At 43.1% G+C, this 20,720-nt stretch overlaps 1 protein-coding gene across 6 annotated transcripts in view; it reads left to right on the forward strand.

Moving 5' to 3' along the window:
• LOC102463874 (solute carrier organic anion transporter family member 4C1) overlaps positions 1-20,720 on the forward strand; it is a 177,200-nt gene that overhangs the window by 1,753 nt on the left and 154,727 nt on the right. For all 6 annotated transcript variants that reach the window (XR_012904799.2, XR_012904798.2, XM_075932072.2 and 3 more), the window contains exon 2: positions 6,166-6,429. Coding sequence is in view for 4 of the 6 variants with exons in the window: in XM_075932072.2 (XP_075788187.2) it covers positions 6,166-6,429 (264 nt within the window). In the remaining 2 variants the exon portion in view is untranslated. The remainder of the gene's footprint in view (positions 1-6,165; positions 6,430-20,720) is intronic.

Below are 20,720 nucleotides of genomic sequence, written 5' to 3' on the forward strand. Positions count from 1 at the left end.
AATGTTTTGAAGCTTGCCTACACAGATCTGACTGCATGATTGGATTTTTATCTTGTGGTTAAAGAGTGATGAGCACTGTTGCGCCAAACCTTCTTCTAGATACAGTAATCCTCAACTTTTATTTCATCAGAACATACAACATTTTTATATGAAGAATAAAATGCCAAAAAAAGAAAATTATGAATAATTATTTATATATATCACAACTTTAACTGAGGTGCTACGTTGGTCAAACTTAGGACTCCATTAACTAAGAAGATTTTGTACTTTCATAGCTGGCCTTAAAAAGATGATAGTGTAATAGATAATAATTGATAGATTCCTCAGTAGTTCAAGTAGAGCTGTCTGGAAAACTGATTTTTTTTTTTTACTTGTCATTTCAAGTTCAGATGAGGCCTATATTTCTAGAGTATAATCATTATGTATAGCAAATAGTAAAATGACTAACTTGATATCTGATTTATATTGATCAAAGGCCACATAAATGTGCATAATTGCATCCTAGGATGCATGTCTGAGTCACCATAAATTATAACAAGAGATGCTACAGTTCATAACTCTGGGAGGGAGTAACAGCTTTTTAAAGTTGAGTCACAGAATATGTAAACAATGTCGTCATTATTGTTTCCAAATAAAATGCTGCCACTTTTGAGAGTTAGTACTTTTCCTGGGCAAATGGAGGGAATGCTATTTTCACACTGTAGCTGGGACTATGATTGATGCTAGGAGTAAACAGCAAAGATTAAAATAATACATCCAAGTCTGCATGTGGCTTTGATGAGCTTTTGTGACCAGACCTAACATAATACAAATATTATTCTTCAATGTTTGTAAATTATTTTGAGGTACTTGGGTGAATGATTAAAGTTCAGGATAATATTTTTATTAAACTGTAACTGGTTAGAAAAATCGTCAAAGCCACATACTGGTAGTAAAGGTTTAAGTAGACAATGACATGACACCAATCACATCTGAGACCTTTGAGGGAAAGAGAAAAAAAATCTGTTTAGCTACAATGCTACATGAATGGGTAAAAAGTGAAAAGTAGTAATGATTAGCTTTAGTAAAGTAAGTCAAAGACTAATGACTTGCTAATTACCATTCTAGTTTATTGGTGCAGTACTCTTTGTGAACCACACTGTGTCCATTCCTTCACATACTGCAGAAATGCGAGTAATTGAAACAAACTGTTCCTTGGCTAATATTTACTCGGGTGCCAAGAGCTCCTTGAGTAAGATCTGGGAGTTGCTGACAGTAATGGATTAACAGGCTTCCATTTCTGATAAAACAACTTCTTTCCTTCTTTTGTAATAAGGAGGTATTGAAAAATATCTTGCCAGCAATTGCATTTATTATTAAATTGTTATCTAAATTCTTATAAGTGAAGTTCAATTACCAATTGAATTGTAATGAATTTGCTTATGTGTCTTTAATCTGTGAGCTGAACATTGGTAACTAAACTTAAGACAAATTACAAGAATGTTTAACAGTTTTGTAATCAGTTACTGACTTGCTTCATTTTTGTGGTGTACAGGTATTTAACTCTTGTGAGCCAGCTTCCAAATACTTCCTGTTTTCTACTTGATATGAGTGCTCAGGAACCTAATTATATATTTGATGTCCAGTGCTTTTTTTGTGACTGTACTGCTGGGTACGCAGTACCGGAACCTCCAGATGCAGTACTAGAACCTCCAGTCAGAGCTCAACAACTTTTCTCCTGGAGTACCAGCACCTTTTTTTTTTTTTTAACAAAAAAAGCACTGGATGTACCATATATATGCCGACAAATGACAGAAGCAGAAAATGAGCTAGACACTTGCTCATGTCTTTTTAGGTTATTAGTGTCTTTACTCATCACTGAGAGTTTTTTCCAAGTTAAAAACAACCCAACATAACAGTCCATCATAGTAACATTTGATACTATAATTCTTTTCTCACATTTTCTCCATACCCAATATTCCATAATATGAATTAAGAGTAATAGATTGGACATAACAGTTCATAGGGTGAGCCCTTTTCCACTCTTTTATGCTAGGTGTATGAATTAAGGTGCTTTTAAAGCCTAGTGCTGGGCCAGTGCAAAAACTGTTTTCCTTCTCTTGATAATCACATTTCCACATCAGTTGCTTGAATTAACCACTTTCACCCTGACTTGATAAGCTTCATTTACACAAGTAACTGCTTTCTTTTGTTGTCCTTGTATATATACCCATGCCTTTGTAAATTGCACTCCAATTCATCTGATTAAGGGGGGTTTACCTACAGAAACTCATGCCTTAATAAATGTGTTAGGCCATGTCCACAGTATGAAGTTAGGTCAGATCTAATATGGTTGATTTCCTATCACCTGATTTTGCAAAGTCGAAGCAAAATTAAAAGGACTTTTTTTTTCTTCCAAGCACCGTCTCCTCTTGTGCCATTCATCTGAGCTTGTGTTCATTTCAGATTAACTGGTACAGAGCATCACACTGGGAGAAATCCTTGGATCTCTTTGTCTTCATTATTTTTATTAAAATATAATTAGGAAAACCCTTCTAAATGAGCTACCAACATGCCCTCGCTGCAGGGAAGAAGTGAATATTGTCCAAAGTAATATGTCCCCATTATGGAGCTTACTGTCAGCTCAGAGAGCAATGCACCTTGGGTAGCTTTGTATTCTGGGCTATGCTCCTGGGGCCCGCTGGGACCAAAATTCTGCAGTGGGTGGTTATGGGTTCATGTTGTCATGTGATCCTGGGAGTGGAAGCAGCGGGGCTGAGGGAGGAGGGACTGTTGTTGTCATTTGGGCAGGCAGGGTTCTTGGAGGAGTCCCTCTCCAAACATGCAGCCAGGGGCTCCATCACAGCTGTCAGGGAGGCAAAGGTGGTCTCAACTGGTCCCTGGCAGATTGGGAGCAGATGCTGTTTGAATATGGCCAGAAACCTGGGCCTTATGCTGCAATACTTTGTGGTTCAATGATGCTAGACCACTTGCTGCTGGTTTGGTATTGGAAAGTGTCCTGCCATGGAGGACAGAATAAAGTCCTGCCATGGAAGACAGGGGAGATTCCAGAAGACTGGAAAAGGGCAAATATTGTGCCCATCTATAAAAAGGGGAATAAGAACAACCCAGGAAACTACAGACCGGTCAGTTTAACGTCTGTCCCAGGGAAGATAATGGAGCAGGTAATTAAGGAAATCATATGCAAACACTTGGAAGGTAATAAAGTGATAGGGAATAGCCAGCATGGGTTTGTGAAGAACAAGTCATGCCAAACTAATCTGATAGCTTTCTTTGATAGGATAACGAGCCTTGTGGATAAGGGAGAAGCGGTGGATGTCATATACCTAGACTTTAGTAAGGCATTTGATACGATCTTGCATGATATTCTTATTGATAAACTAGGCAAATATAACTTAGATAGGGCCACGATAAGGTGGGTGCATAATTGGCTGGATAACCATAGTCAGAGAGTTGTTGTTAACGGTTCTAAATCCTGCTGGAAAGGGATAACAAGTGGAGTTCCGCAAGGGTCTGTTTTGGGACCCGTACTGTTCAATATCTTCATCAATGATGTAGATATGGGGATAGAGAGTACGCTTATTAAGTTTGCAGATGATACCAAACTGGGTGGGGTTGCAACTTCTTTGGAGGATAGGGACATAATTCAAAATGACCTTAGCAAGTTAGAGAAATGGTCAGAGGTAAACAGGATGAAGTTTAATAAAGAGAAATGCAAAGTGCTCCACTTAGGAAGGAACAATCAGTTCCATACATACAAGATGGGAAGCGACTGTCTAGGAAGGAGCATGGCGGAAAGGGATCTAGGGGTCATAGTGGACCACTAGTTGAATATGAGTCAACAGCGTGATGCTGTTGCAAAAAAAGCAAATATGATTCTAGGTTGTATCAACAGGTGTGTTGTAAGCAAAACGCGTGAAGTCATTCTGCCGCTCTACTCTGCACTAGTTAGGCCTCAGCTGGAGTACTGTGTCCAGTTCTGGGCGCCACATTTCAAGAAAGATGTGGAGAAATTGGAAAGGGTACAGAGAAAAGTGACAAGAATGATTAAAGGTCTAGAGAACATGACCTATAAAGCCAGGCTTCATGAACTGGGCTTGTTTAGTTTGGAAAAAAGAAGATTAAGGGGGGACATGATAGCGGTTTTCAAATATCTAAAAGGGAGTCACAAGGAGAAAGGAGAAAATTTGTTCCTCTTGGTTTCTGAGGACAGGACAAGGAGTAATGGGCTTAAAGTGCAGCGAGGGAGGTTTAGATTGGACATTAGGAAAAAATTCCTAACGGTCAGGGTGGTTAAATATTGGAATAAATTGCCAAGGGAGGTGGTGGAATCTCCCTCTCTGGAGATATTTAAGAACAGGTTAGATAGACATCTGTCAGGGATGGTGTAGATGGAGCTTGGTCCTGCCTTGAGGGCGGGGGGCTGGACTCGATGACCTCTCGAGGTCCCTTCCAGTCCTATGATTCTATGATTGTAAGTTGCCCCTCCTCCCCAATTAAAAAAAACCAAACCTCGTGAGAAGGATGAAAGAGTTTCTAGCGGAGAGTTTCCTGGAGATGTACAGGCACGACTCCTGCTCCATCTGGAGACACATTAACAAGTTGTTCTCAGCCCCCATGCTGTGTAGTAACAGGGCACACCAAACATCGCATCCTATTGCCTTAACCTGCTTGTAGAAGAAAAAATATTATGAATTCATCAGAAGTGCCGCCCTGGGTCAGTGCTCGACTGGGAGACATCCTGGGAGAAGGGGACTGGTTCCAGCATTGTGAGCAGATCTTGGTTCTCATCAATCACAGGCTGGCCAGTCTTCTCATCCTCACTCTCTGCCACCATGCTGTCCTCCACAGTGATGCCTGGAGTATCTTGGCTGGACTTCACATTCAGACTGATTAGCCTGTTGGTGGCCCCTCTTTCCACGAATAGCACCCAGATTCTCATAGAAGCAGCATCTGTGAGGTGCTGCACCAGACCATCAGTTAGTCTCCTTCGCCTTGTGGAAGTACTGTCTCAGCTCCTTGATTTTAACTCTGCGCTGCTGGACATGCTTAGAATAGCTTTTAGCCTCCTGGCAACTTGTGATCTTTGCATAAATGTCAACATTTTGCTTGCTGGTTCCGAGCTCAGAGAGAATGGATTCATCTCCACACCTTGATGAGGTCCAAGATCTCCTGGACATTCCATACTGGTGCTTTTCTGCACCTCGGGGAACTGGAGCCTGTGGGAGCAGAAGTATTTGAAGTCATTACAGTATTTGAATTGGACAAAGTCATGTCCACGTGTGCTGCCATGTGCTGCTCGTAATGCTGGCCATACAGGAAATGAAATTCAAATTTACCTGGGGCTTTTTTTGTTTACCTGGAAGGCAGTAGAGGCACAAGTTCTGGCCAGAGCAGTCAGAGCGGGGAACTGTGGGATGCCTCCTGGAGGCCAATAGTCTCAACTTTTGCCAACGCTGTGTCTATACTATCTTAAAGTCGGCCACGAAAGTTAAGGAATAGTATTATTTCTTGTAAAATTAGGAGTAACCAACATTGACTTTAGTGGCTGTTATGGTTGATGCGACAGGGTTGGTAGCATGAACACATGGTTTAGAAAATTAACCTTATGCAGCTAAGTTTGATTTAAACTAGTGTAGACCAGGCCTTAATCTCTAAGGTGCCACAGGACTTCCTGTTTTTGTCTACCATGCTGTTTTTAAACAGTGTTAAGGGCTCCATCAAGACACTACACTGCTATGCATAGCCACACAAGGCAGTATGGATGCAGCTTGCCTTTCACTGAAACATGGAGCGACACAAACTATACACTGCTGCACGTAGTGACAAGACTTTAAGCAGTCAGAGTTTCTGCAGCTCCAGATGAAGAGGACACAAAGGTAGCTTGAATTTGGGTCTCCCACATCCTGGATGAGTGTTCTAAAAGTTAGGCTAAAAGTTATGTAAACTGTTCATCTGGAAAAAAAATTGCTCCATGCTAATGTCTGGATTAAATTTTTTGCTATCATAATCACTAAATTCTCTATCAAGAGTTGAGTGATTAAATGCAAGATGGAATTTGAACTTTCAGATGATACTGTAATAAAATTACATAGTAATTGGTCAAGAAAATAATACATATTTGGTTTGTCTAATCATGTCTCTTTTTTTTTTTTTTTTTGGTAGGTATCATTGTGAATGGCCTAATAAACGTTAGTATTTCCACCATTGAAAAGCGTTTTGAGCTGAACAGTTCCCTTGCTGGCGTCATCTCTGCAAGCTATGACATTTCTTTTTGTGTATTGTCCCTGTTTGTATCTTTCTTTGGAGAAAGAGGGCACAAACCAAGATGGCTTGCCTTTTCATCATTTATGATAGGATTGGGCTCACTTGTGTTTGCCTTGCCACACTTTTCTGTTGGAATATACCAGTATGGATCTAAACTTGAAGGTAAGTTTATATTTTAGTATTTTTGGTATTTTCCTAACAAAATGAATAAGAGAGATGAATATGCATAGAGTTGTGTTTTAAATAAAAACCTATACATTTGGATATGAAAGTACATTATCTGGATTAAGGATGTTAAATTGCAGTTAAATAACTAGTCAAGTAGTCCATGGAATTTCTATAAACTACTTGACTAGTCGATAGGCACTTCTGCATTCTTCCTTTGAAATGTACAAGAGCACCTGCTGGGGCTCTTGTAAATTTCAAAATAGGAATGCGGAACTCCGCGTGCAGCCCGGGACGAGCAGGAAGCCCCAGGCATGCCTTCTTTGAAATGTACGTGAGTCCTCAGCAGGGGCTCTTGTGCATTTCAAAGCCACGCAGCCTGGAGTCAACAAGGGACTCAGAATCCCCCGCTGACCCTGGATTCCATGCTGCCCTGAATCTCGGGTTCTGGGGAAATGATGCACGGAACCCAGGGTCAGATGGGGAGTCCCCGGCATTGCCCTTTTGAAATGCTGAGGCAGCATTTCAAAGGCGCAGCGCTGCATGCTACCTTGGCATTTCAAAGGGGCGGTGCCGGGGACTCCCCAGCTGATCCCTGGCTCAGCTGTGCATCAGCTTCCCCTTTAAAATGACCCCTCAGCATTTCATAGGGGCAGCACCGTGGAGCCCAGGGGTAGCTGCAAACTCCCTAGCTGATACTGGGCTTTGCATGACATTTCAGCCATTCCCTGGGTTCTGGGGAAATGCTGCTTGGAACCCACAGTTAGCTGGGGAGTCCCCAGCAGACCCCAGGCTCCACAGTGCTTCAGTGTTTTAAAGGGGTAGCACTGCACAGCTGAGCCGCGGATCAAATGTGCAGCGTCTGTCCCTTTGAAATGCTGCCTTGGGGTTTCAAAGTGGCAGTGTCGCACAGCTGATCCCTAGCTCAGCTGTGCGAAACTGCTGCTTTGAAGTACCCTTTCTTCCCCCCCTATCTGATAGAGGCAGCAAAGGGGGAGGGGAATTGATTAGATGACTGACTAATTATCTCATAAGCAAATGCTTATCGGATAAATAGTCGACTAGTCCTTAACATCCTTAATCTGGATTAGGGTATCAAGATCAAGTGTACAGGAAGATGTGGGATGTGTTCACTCTCCCTGTAGTTTTACTTACTGAGGCGTTGGGTGTGCTACAGTTGTATGCATCTCATACAGTATATCATATCTATATCACAAGTTTTTTTTTGGCTTGTTAAGGTCCAGGGCAGATTTTGGGCTTCCTACTGATGCAGATTCATGATTTCAGTGTGCTACAAAGTATCAAGTGCTTTTAAATGGCTGATGGTGTCTTCTCCATTAAGGTCTCAACTTGATATTAAACTTCACTAACTGCTACCCTATCTCAATTTTCTGTGTTTTTAGTAAAGGCTGCTGCAAAAGCTGAGATGAAGGGGGTTACTCAATAGTTATTCAACCTATCTGAGGTCACTTAAATTGCAATCTTTCTGGTGGAGGACTGTCTTTGTTCTATGTCTCTGCAGCACCTAGCACAACGGGGTTCTGGACCATAGCAAGATGCTAAGTTACAATTCTGGAAACACTCACTTTATATCTAAGGATCTGCATATTTGCAGGACTCTACTTACACCATCTCCTTTGATGTTTTGGAAGGAGAAAGGTCACAGAATATGGCATTATCTTTTCTTGTAAAATATTTTTGTTTTCCACCTTTCTAAGCCTTTTTTTCCCTTTTGTGTGTTAGAACTTCTTATGTCTTGATGGCCTTTTTGTTTCTAGGAAAGTTTTAGTGATTCTAATAAACTCAAATATAACACAAATGAGTTATTAAGAATTTGGAATCTGTTCTATAGAGTACTGAAATCTAGTTGTATATCAATACTACTTTTAAATATTCATTGTATGTGGATAGCTTACATGTTTTATAGGGTTGCCAGCTTTTGAGGTACTTTAAAATCAATAAGATACTATTTATTTGTATTTTAAACAAATACAATCACGCACTCCTTGAAATTAACCAGTTCCCAATGGCTGATATTAAGAAACTGATTGTAATTTCATATGCAAGACAGTATTCATATCTTGACTGCTCAGGACATTTTTTCTTTTTAGTGGACCTTGAGCATCTGAGTGTGGTTGGGTCTCCCTGGCAGCAGGGTGGCCTAGAGGTTAGGACCCCGATTTAGCAGCGGGACAAGGAGGGTAGCTCCCTGCTGCTTTTCCCTGGGCCTGGGAATTCTGGCCTTTTATTGGGGTATAGTCGTTAAGTTTGGGGTGTCGCCCCAAGAGTCCAAACTTCCCCCTCCTTCATGAAGGTTCCTTATAGGTTTTCCCCCTCCTTTGCGCCAGGATGGAGTGGGGTGGGGTGGGGTGGGGTAGGATTGAAGGCTCATGTGCTCTGGTGGTTAGCCAAGTAGACGGATTCTGGCTCAGGTCCTGTAGACAGCAGAACCAGCTCCCATCTCCTTGCTGGTCAGCTCCAACTGAGCCAGGCTCCTTTTTCTTATCCTCCCTCCAGGTCTGGCATTGGCTGCAGGTAAAGCGGGGTGGGGCTAGTGGGGAAAAAAGGCTTTATTTAGCCCCTGTACTGCCAGGCCCTCCTCTCCCTCCCTCCCACTGAGGTTAGAATAGAATCTTGGTTTAAGCAACATATATAAGACCTGGCTTGTGTTGACTAACTACCATAGCACTTACATCTTGTTTAGAATTCTACCTACGCTTTTTTCTTAGGGTACGTCTAGACTACATGCCTCTGTCACCAGAGGCATGTAGATTAGGCTATCAGGCATAGGAAAATGAAGCGGCGATTTAAACAATCGCCGCTTCATTTAAATTTACATGGCTGCGGCGCTGAGCCGACAAACAGCTGATCAGCTGTTTGTCGGCTCAGTGCCGCAGCCATGTAAATTTAAATGAAGCGGCGATTGTTTAAATCGCCGCTTCATTTTCCTATGCCTGATAGCCTAATCTACATGTCTCTGTCGCCAGAGGCATGTAGTCTAGACGTACCCTAAGAAAAAAGCGTAGGTAGAATTCTGATCAGCTATTTATTGGCTCAGCGCGGCAGCCATGTAAATTTAAATGAAGCGGCGATTGTTTAAATCGCCGCTTCATTTTCCTATGCCTGGTAGCCTAATCTACATGCCTCTGGCGATAGAGGCATGTAGTCTAGACGTACCCTTAGTTACTAAAAACATGAAGGGGGGAAAACAAACACTGAATACAAACAAAGAACCCAAACTGATAAATTGAAGGGATTCAGAAAACTATGATGATTAAAAGCAATGTATGTCTAATCAGGAAATACAACACTTAAAGCAGAGAGGCACTGAATATGATTAACTTTGGGTAAATAATCTTATTGTATATTTTAGAAATGTGCATCTGTTAGTCTGTGAGTCTGTTTGTTCAAGAATTTCTCCTAAAGGGTAAAGGCTAAGGCCACCAAATTTCATATGCTGCTCCCTCTAATCTTAACTTAAAGCAAGGCAAGGGTTTGGTTGTGCCAGGACAATGGGATGTGCCTGGAATTCAATTTGATCATAAAATGGAAAGGGGGGCCAGATTGCAGAGACAGTAATACTGTAGATTGATCACAGGGGGGCAGCAAGGACCAAAGAGGGGGACTGGGACAGCTATAACCCCATTGGGACAGCAGAGGGCAGGAGAAAGGGACAGCTGTTTACTATATATTTTAGAGTGTCTCTTTGTTTGTCTGTCTCCCTGCTGGGGGTCATGCACCACTGTGACTGCTGTGGTTGTAGCAACCAGGGAGAAGTGCTTCTCACCTGGCCCCAAGCTGCTGAGGTGAGAGAAGGCTGGGGTTGTCCTCTTTACCTGGGGCAGTCTGCACACTGAACTCCCTCATTCCCAATCTCATCCCAGAACAATGGTTTAACTGAGGAAACATTGAATGAAATTATTTATATACGAACTTGCTAGAGAATGCTGGGATCATGTCTCAGTAACACATCACTAAAAACTGGTAAGAAGAAATAATGGGTTAATGTAAGGTCAGTTCTGCCCTACTGAAAAGGAATGAACATATGCCTTAATTTTCCTTTCTAGTTTGATATCTGTACTAAGAAATAGATATGCTATTATTCAGAGTTGTTGACTCGAGTCTCGCAACTTGAACTCGAGTCCGACTTAGTCCCCTAGGTGACTCAACTTGAGACTCGACTCGGGTTCATTGTTTGTGACTTGAGACTCGACTTGAGACTTGCTAATTTTGTTAAATTGATTTGGCGAAAAATTGTCCGAAAATGCCAATATTGATAGCTTGTACAAAAGTGACTTGACATTTTTTAGAACATAAGAATGGCCGTACTGGGTCAGACCAAAGGTCTATCTAGCCCAGTATCCTGTCTACCGACAGTGGCCAGCACCAGGTGCCCCAGAGAGGGTGGACCGAAGACAATGATCAAGCGATTTGTCTCCTGCCATCCCTCTCCAGCCTCTGACAAACAGAGGCCAAGGACACCATTTTATCCCCTGGCTAATAGCCTTTTATGGACCTAACCTCCATGAATTTATCCAGCTTCTCTTTAAACTCTATTAAAGTCCTAGCCTTCACAGCCTCCTTTGGCAAGGAGTTCCACAGGTTGACAACACGCTGTGTGAAGAAGAACTTCCTTTTATTAGTTTTAAACCTGCTACCCATTAATTTCATTTGGTGTCCTCTAGTTCTTCTATTATGGGAACTAATAAATAACTTTTCTTTATTTACCCTCTCCACACCACTCATGATTTTATAGACCTCTATCATATCCCCCCTCAGTCTCCTCTTTTCTAAACTGAAAAGTCCCAGTCTCTTTAGCCTCTCCTCATATGGGACCCGTTCCAAACCCCTAATCATTTTAGTTGCCCTTTTCTGAACCCTTTCCAAGGCCAAAATATCTTTTTTGAGGTGAGGAGACCACATCTGTACACAGTATTCAAGATCTGGGCATACCATAGTTTTATACAGGGGCTGTAAGATATTCTGGGTCTTATTTTCTATCCCTTTCCTAATAATTCCTAGCATCCTATTTGCCTTTTTGACCGCTGCTGCACTCTGGAAGTTTTCAGAGAACTGTCCAGGATAACTCCAAGATCTCTTTCCTGATTTGTCGTAGCCAAATTAGCCCCCATCATACTGTACGTATATTTGGGGTTATTTTTCCCAATGTACATTACTTTACACTTATCCACATTAAATTTCATTTGCCATTTTGTTGCCCAATCACTCAGTTTGGTGAGATTTTCTTGGAGTCCCTCACAGTCTGCTTCTGTCTTAACTATCCTAAATAGTTTGGTATCATCTGCAAACTTTACTACCTTACTGCTTACCCCTTTCTCCAGATCATTTATGAATAAGTTGAAAAGTATCGGTCCCAGGACTGACCCTTGGGGTACACCACTAGTTACCCCTTTCCAATCTGAAAATTTACCATTTATTTCTACCCTTTGTTTCCTGTCTTTTAACCAGTTCTCAATCCAAGAAAGGACCTTCCCTCTTATCCCATGGCCATGTAATTTACACAAGAGCCTTTGGTGAGGGACCTTGTCAAAGGCTTTCTGAAAATCCAAGTATACTATATCTACTGGATCCCCCTTATCCGCATGTTTGTTAACCCCTTCAAAGAACTCTAATAGATTAGTAAGACAGTATTTCCCTTTACAGAAACGATGTTGACTTTTGTCCAACAAATTATGTTCTTCTACATGTTTCACAATTTTATTCTTTACTATTGTTTCGACTAATTTGCCTGGTACTGAAGTTAGACTTACCGGTCTGTAATTGCCAGGATCGCCTCTAGAGCCCTTTTTAAATATTGGTGTCACGTTGGCTACCTTCCAGTCATTAGGTACGGAAGCCGATTTAAAGGATAGGTTACAAACCACAGATAATAGCTCAGCAATTTCCCTTTTGAGTTCTTTTAGAACCCTTGGATGAATGCCATCCGATCCCGGAGATTTGTTAACATTAAGTTTTTCTATTTGTTCCAAAACCTCCTCTAATGACACTTCAATCCGGGACAGTTCCTCAGATTCATCACCCACAAAGGACGGTGCAGATTCGGGAATCTCCCCAACGTCCTCAGCCGTGAAGACTGAAGCAAAGAAATCATTTAGTTTCTCCGCAATGGCTTTATTGTCCTTGATTGCTCCTTTTATAGCTCGATCATCTAGGGGACCCACAGGTTTTTTAGCAGGCTTCCTGCTTCTAATGTACTTAGAAACATTTTGTTATTTCTTTTTGAGTTTTTGGCTAGCTGTTCCTCAAAATCTTTTTTTGCTTTTCTTATTACATGTTTACACTTGATTTGACAGTGTTTATGTTCCTTTCTATTTATCTCACTAGGATTGGACTTCCACTTCTTAAAAGATACCTTTTTGTCCCTCACTGCTTCTTTTACATGGTGGTTAAGCCACGGTGACTCTTTTTTAGGTCTCTTGCTATGTTTTTTAATTTGGGGTATACATTTAAGTTGGGCCTCTATTATGGTGTCTTTAAAAAGTTTCCATGCAGGGGATTTGGCTCTAGTCACTGTGCCTTTTAATTTCTGTTTAACTAACCTCCTCATTTTTGCGTAATTCCCCTTTTTGAAATTAAATGCCATGGTGCTGGACTGCTGAGGTGTTCTTCCCACCACAGGAATGTTGAATGTTATTATATTATGGTCACTATTCCATATTTTAAATTAAGACTTGAGACTCGACTTGGGACTTGACTGGAAAGTGACTTTAGGGACTCGAGAATCAACTTGAGACTTGAACTGTAGTGACTTGAGACTCTACTTGGACTAGACAATGACAACTTGAAGACAACACTGCTATTACTCATTGTCATAATGTCTGTCTTTTTTGTAGTTTCTAATTTCTAGTTTCGGAAACTGTGTGGTATTTCAGAGTCAGTCTTGGCTTTGTTTCTTTCATTGTTCTGTGATCCCAAATTATACTTCTAGTGGTGGGTGTGCAATTCCATTACCTTTATTGAGGTTGCAAATCTATAATTAAACGTATTACAGTTGAGCCTGGCCTATCCAGTTGAAATGGGGGCATTGCTATGCAAGACGTTATATTATTATACAAATTCATACTGAAACAGTCCCTGCTCCACAGAGCTTACCAGCTGTTTGGAAAAGACAGAAGAAATCAGAGAAATGACTGATAATCATCAGAGCAGGGAATGGAATCCATCTCTTCTGCGAAACCTCTTTCTTAGATCCTGCTGTCCACTTGGTAAACAGATCTTTAAAATGCAAGGGATAGAATCTAGCACCTTCCCTGGCTGTTCTGTTAGCACTGCAGAGATCACAAGAGTAAATGCAGTAAATATAAGTTTTGTGGAAGATGATAGGCTATGAGTGCATATGATCTCTGGGAGCATAGCTGTTATTCTTGGGAAAAATGAATGGTTATCGAGAGTGGAATTTATATTGATGAGATTGCTTTCTGGCCCATAGCTATGGAACTTTTCTCTGAAAGATGTGAACATCCTGATATTCATAATCACCTTTTGAGCAAAATGTATACCATCTTTCTATTTGGGTTTTGCTCAAGAATGCTTCCAAAATCGCTATTTGAAAAAGGATCTTCCTACAGAATAGTGGGGGAAAAGTGAGTTACTTTCATGTTAATGAGTACTAGAAATGTGGCCACTGATTAATAAGAGCATAAATATTTGAGAAAAGAGCATAAATATTTGAGAAAAGGGATTCAATTCACAGTTACTTTTCAAAGTAGAAGTATACTATGCAGTGATTTTCTTACTGTTGTCTTTTTGTTTTTGTTTAACACTATTGCCAGGTTCAGTGAACATTCTTAATGAATTACTTAACTCTCTTTAGAAATTTCAGAACTTCCTCTAAAATGTTGATTTTAAAGGTGTTTGTACAAAGAGGAAACAATTAACTTCTTCTTTTTGTTGCATACACTTCTGAGAACTCTTGAGTATTCATCTCTGTGGCAGCATTTAACTCTGCATTCTTCAATATGAAGCATAAGGGTAACTCTGAGGGGGGGTCATGACCATGTCCCCCAATAATCATTGGGTGCATAGAACTTCTCAGGTCCTGGGGCCATGGAGGCAGAGAAGGAGGACTTGCTGGTATAGGGGAGTGTCACAAGGTGGGGGCGTAGTCAGACGCTCCGACCTGTTGATTGTCAGATTTGCATAGATCGCCGCCCAGCTCTGAGCTTCCCGGGCGGAGTGGGGGGTCCGGGCCCGCCCTCCCTCCCTCCGGACCCCGACCCAGTGCCCTAACACTGAGAGTGCGACTCTCAGTGGTAGCAGGGGGGTTGCTAACCCCAAACACACCTGCTCCCGGGTTCCACAGCCCGCCCTGGGTCCTACTCCACTCCGCCGGCCATTGGCCGCGCCAATCACCCTCTGGTCCCCGCGGGCTCCTTGTCTCCTCCGCCTCCTCCGCCTCCCGCGCCTCTCGCTCCCCTCCCCTCTGTCCTTGCCTCCGGATTCCTCCGGCTCCGATCCCCCTGCCTCGGCCGCTTCCACGCCTTTTATTCTCTCCTCTCCCTTCCGGGTTCCCCCCTCCTTTTCCGGCGTCGTGCCCGTGACGTCATCGACGGCGTGCCCAGGCGCCGCGTGATGACGCGCCCCATCCCCGTCGCTCAGACCTCCCGGAGCCGGGCGGCCTGCCGCGCTCGGTGTCTCCCCGCCGGCTGCCCCGTGCGGCGTTAACAAGTGACGGGGTTGCTCTACCCCATCACAGGGAGGGAAGGGCAACTTTCAGCCAGGGCTGGGGTGAGGGGCAGCAAAGTGAGGGTAAGCTCCTTGGGTGGGGATAAATTAAATTCCTTCACATGCCCCTTCTAACCACTGTACTTATGTCGACTATCCAGCCTTTATAATCCACAGTGTGATGTGCAGTTAATTGTATGAGCATGAGTACAACTGTCTGTCAAACTGATGTTTCAGGGCCATCATAGCTTTTATTATAGTAATTCATAAACTATAAGCATGTCAAGTATGGAGAAATAGCCTATTGCCTTGACATTTTTATTAGCAATTGGTCTGCTGCAACCCAGAGCTGAGCAGGACTTTTTGTAATGACAATTCTGAGCTGCTGTGAGCTGGGCCTAGAGATGAGACCAAGAAGTTTCTTGCCCTTGTACTCATTCCACTCGCTCCATCCCATTACTGTGTAGCATGATCAATAGAGGAGGAGTTGTGGGCGACTGTTTGTGATGGAATGCCGGGGAAATGGGGAATTTGTGGAGTTGAATTGGAGCTGACTCGTGACACATAGAACCATCAAGATGTTTTAATAAAGTTTCTCTTGCTCAATTTAAATCAATAGACAGCTTCAATCTTTGTAGATGACACAGGCAGTCTGGCGGAGAAAACTGCCTGCTTCTAACACAGAAGGGGCGAGAGATGGAGTAGATTGGGGCTGAGAGATGGACAGAGATGGGAGTATATGTGTGCAGGGATTGAGAGTAGGTCTTATTGGACAAGGAAGCTACCCTGGGATGAGCAGCTTGAGGACTGGAATCTGGGTTAGGCAAAGTGAAGGGAATTGTACTAGAAGGAGTAGACAGGAGTGGAGGATGAGACGACAACAGTGACAGCTGTGATGAGATGTAGCAGAAAAGTGAAGGGTCCCTGTCATGGGGCGCCTTCGTCTTGCACTTGGAGAAACCCCGGGCCGCGGAGCACGGGGGCGGGAGGGAGGCCGAGTGGAGACGGAGGCGCGCCGGAAAGCCCCAGCTGGGAAGCAGCTGGGGTGAGTACAGGCGGCAGAATGGGAGACTCAGCAAGCCCGCCACCGAGTTGCCCGCTGAGGGCGCCAAGGGGTGCGGATGGGGAGGTGAGCGAAAGGCCGTCACTCGATGCACCGGCATGGAATTTAAAAGGATGTGAGGAACCAGGGGAGGAGGGAGAGAAGAGGAAAGAAGGCGAAGAGAGAAGAGGAGAAGGAGAGGCGACTGGCGAAGAAGGAGAGGAGGCACTGGAGAGGAACGCCCGATGAGAGGACTTGGACCAGGGGACAACAACGGTGAGTCCTGCCCCCAACCCAGCGAGCCGGAGTTAGACACGGAGATGGGGGAAGAGGTGGCCCAGGGCAGGGCCGTGGAACCCATGAGTGGAGGGGTTTAGGGGCTACGGCCCCCTCCACTAAGCAGGGGCTAAGCTCCCTGCCTTAGGGCCCTGGACCGGGGCTCGGAGAGAAGGAGGGCCTGAGCCTCCTTCCACCATCTCTGAGACAAGTTGATAAACACACCAAGGGCGAGGCCACAGGGCATTTTGCCCGTCTGACCAGACGGGAGCAGTGCAAGAGTGAACACAAACATAGACTGGAAAAGTTGGGACTGGTAGGACCGGAGCCCGCGGCAAGCGGCCTCGCGGAACAGCTGAACCTTGGGGAGAGGGGAGACTGATAACACGGGGGAGACTTGTACCAGTCCCTCTGTAATGGGGAACAGTTAGTGTGCTATCATCCACAGCCTGGAATAGACCTAGATTCCTGAGTCTCACTGTTTCTTGGTCAGCAAATAGCTGTGAAATCATGTGGCATAGGGATTAATTTACTAATTGAGTATTCGATGGACTTTCCTATGCTTATCGGGTAGTTGACTACTCAACTAGTCGCTTACATCCCTAATGTGGCAAAGTGTGTTATTCCCTTTTCTGGTTTGCATCAAGGCTACTGCTGATATAATTTGCTTTATTATCTCATGTGTCAGAGGTTAGTGTATTCAAAATAAAAGGTTCCTATTCTGCTGATGAACTATGTGTGTGTCAATATGATATACCACAGGGTGGAATTTGTTTGTTTTTAGAAAGAGCCATCTAGGAAATCTCTCACACATTGCATCTAAAGAATCTTAAGGCAGAAAAATAAGATTCAAAATGTTAGAAAATGGTAACTTTTATGCTTCCTTGGGCAACTTAATACAGTCAGCTTGTGTGTAAAGGCTGTTTCATAAGGCATATACATGAGCTCACACTCCTAGAACTTTTCAGTATATAAAATTAATGATATTCACTTCTTTTATTCTCCTAGTGCGGTGTTTGGTTCCATGCCTAATTTATGACACACTTAGGGCCACTGATTGGGGGGAGGGATCAAAGGGGGCAGGTGGCTTGGGTCTTGGTGAGTTAAAAGTGACTAAGGCTGCTGTCATTGGCTGGAACTCCAGGGCATTTAAATTGCCATCTGTGCCCTAGGCAGTGCAGTCCGGGTGGTGCACAAAAGCTGGCTGGGGCTGGCAGCTAACCTCACTCTCCTTAACTTCCCCCGTTCCCATGGGCCTGGCATTTCTGTTCTCAGCCCTGGGTAAACTAGTCAAATTCTCCTCTGAATGCAACTTATAAATACAGCATTTTTTTTTTCATGGGGGTTGTTTGGGTTCCTGCCTGTACTATCTGAGTGGTCAACAAAACATGAACTAAGTTTTGTAATATCCTTGTGACATGAGGAGATATTAGCTGTTTCACAGATGGGGAACTGAGGCTTGAGAATAAAAGCACAAGAATCGGTTCTCGCTAGGGGTGTGAAAGTATAAACAATGAGCCTGGGTTAGTCGGTTAACATGTATTGTTACACAGAGATACACACATGCACATGCGCTACTGGCACTGTGTCAGAGGCAGCAGCGTGGGAAGGGAAGGGAGAAGCAGGAGCCGGTAGGCACGGGGAGCTGGCTTTTGAGTTGGCTGCCTGCATGGACTGGCCCATCTACAAGTGCTGCAAATTACAGTGGTTACATGATTAAAGACATTTTAACTTCCCTAGTTTTTATCGTGCACAATTTGACATGGATAAAACTATAGTATTCTGTAAGACTTCATATGCTCATATCCAGGGTTTGATGAATGGCGGCGAAAGCCTCTCGCCAGCCCCGCACTGCACATGCGCAAGACCCACATTGCACATGTGTGTGCCGCAAATGAACGGGGTGCACGGCTGAAATCTACTCACCATGGGCGAGTAGATTCGGTACTTTGTCGAGCCCTGCTTATATCACAGTTTCCATTGACTTCAGTTTCAGCTCAGCATATGAGATCATATGGTATCTCATTAGTCACTTAACATGAAAATGAGGAACATGAACATTGACTACCATGAAAAGTTAGACAAATTATATAGACTAATCATTACGTGAGAACTCTGGGGCCGAAAAGCAATATAGTTCTGTCCTGAAGGGGGTACGTTTATCTAACCCATTTGAGGCAATTTTACTCTGCTTCCTAGTCACTGAAGACTTTCCAACTTCTGCAACAAATGAGGTAACGGTCCTTCATCTAATATACTCCCTTATTACAAAAGTCTAATTTATCTCTAGGCACATGTTCACTGAATGAAGCAGTGACTCTTGTGGTGATCATGTAATTGTAGATTGTAGTGTAATGCATAGGCAAAAGGGAGCCCAACTAAAATTGGTCTTGCATCTCCTAACTTGAGTTGGACATTGCTTGATGTTGCAACTGTAATGCTTTTTTTTTAATGTGGCTTTGTGTGTGTGTGTGTAAGTCACGTACTACCTAAAGCATGTCAATGGGATACAAAAATAAAAATAAAATGGACTAATACATTTACATTAACTTTAAGTATTCTTCATGTGTGCATACCTATACAAAGAATATTGCTTATTATGCTCTAGTGCTACTTACATTTACTCTTATAATTTGAGTGGTTGTAGTTCTACTTCAGGTTGTAATGGACTTGTTTGTGCTTGTAATCCCTACACTTAGAGCAGTGGTGGGCAACCTGCAGCCATTGGGGTTCTGTGTATGGCCCTCAAGACATTTTGTTTACCATGGTTGACAGATTCCGCTGGTTTTCATCTGCATAGTTTTTTCTTACTAGTATTACAAAAGTGACACACACTTAAAGCAAGGGCACAAGGAAGTGAGATGTGTGCTGATTGTACACGCTGTGAGAGCCATGTGCTCCTTGTGTATCCAATCAAAACACTGCTATGGTTCAGTTGGCATGAATTCTAAGTATGCAAACAGTTTGCAAAACTACCCTATCCCAGGAGATGGTCTTGGTTACAACAGTCTTGTGTCCCGCCACTTATGCAGTGCATTCACTAGCCAAGGTTACCCCTCACTGACTTAAATTCTGACATAGAATCATAGAAAGGGAGAGCAGGCAGGGACCTCTGAAGTCACCAAGTCCTGAGGCAGGACTAAGTAACCCTAGACACTTCCTTACAGGCTGTTTGTCCGACTTGTTAAAAACAGTCAATGATGGGGATTTCAGAGCCTCTTTTGAAACCCTCTTCCAGATCTTAACTATTCTTTCAGTCATAAAGTTTTTTCCTAAAATCCCTTGCTGCAGATTAAGCCTATTACTACTATTCCTACCATCAGCAGACAGAGCAGTGGATCACAATCCTCTTTGTAACAACTCTAAACATATCAGGACCCCCGCAATTCATTTTTTCTCAAGACTAAACATGCCCAGTTGTTTTCACTTTTCCTCCTAGGTCAGGAAGCAGTGGAGGCAGCAAGGGTGGGGGGAAGCGACTAGTTGAGGGACTAGTTGACCATTCGATAAGGAAAAGCTTATTGGATGGTTGACTAATCACTTACATCCCTATCCAGGCACATTTCAAGAAAGATGTGGAGAAATTGGAGAAGGTCAAAAGAATAGCAACAAAAATGATTAAAGGTCTGGAATACACGAGTATGAGGGAAGACTGAAAGAATTGGGCTTGTTAAGTTTAGGAAAGAGAAGACTGAGAGGGGACATGCTTGCAGTTTTCAGGTATCTAAAAGGGAATCAAGAGGAGGGAGGAAAAATTGTTCTCCTTGGCCTCTGAGGATAGGACAAGAAGCAATGAGTTTAAACTGCAGTAAGAGAGGTTTAGGTTGGACATTAAGAAAAACACTACCCAACTGTCAAGGTGGTTAAACACTGGAATAAATTGGCCTGGGAGGTTGTGGAATCTCTATCAGGGAGATATTTAAGAGCAGGTTGGATAGACATCTGTCAGCGTACTCTAGATGGTGCTTGGTCCTGCAATAAAGGCAGGGAACTGGACTTGATGGTCTCTCAAAGTCCCTTCTAGTGCTAGTATTCTGTGAGTCTATGAATTAAATATTTAACACATAGTTTTGGCTCCACAGCTATCCATTGAACTCTTGCTCAATCTTATAAGTACCTAAATTCACTGAACACCTAAATTTTCCATGTAAAAGTAGCTGCTGTGTCTGTTTTTGCCACTAGGCATGTGCATTGCTGCTTCTAGATAACATCCAACTTAAGCTCCTGGATCATTACATGAACCGGGGGAAGATGGGCATTAGTCTGCCTAAGTCAGGCTATGAGG

The sequence above is a fragment of the Pelodiscus sinensis genome, chromosome 6 (genome assembly GCF_052426305.1).
Source record: "Pelodiscus sinensis isolate ZL-2025 chromosome 6, ASM5242630v1, whole genome shotgun sequence".
NCBI lineage: Eukaryota > Metazoa > Chordata > Testudines > Trionychidae > Pelodiscus > Pelodiscus sinensis.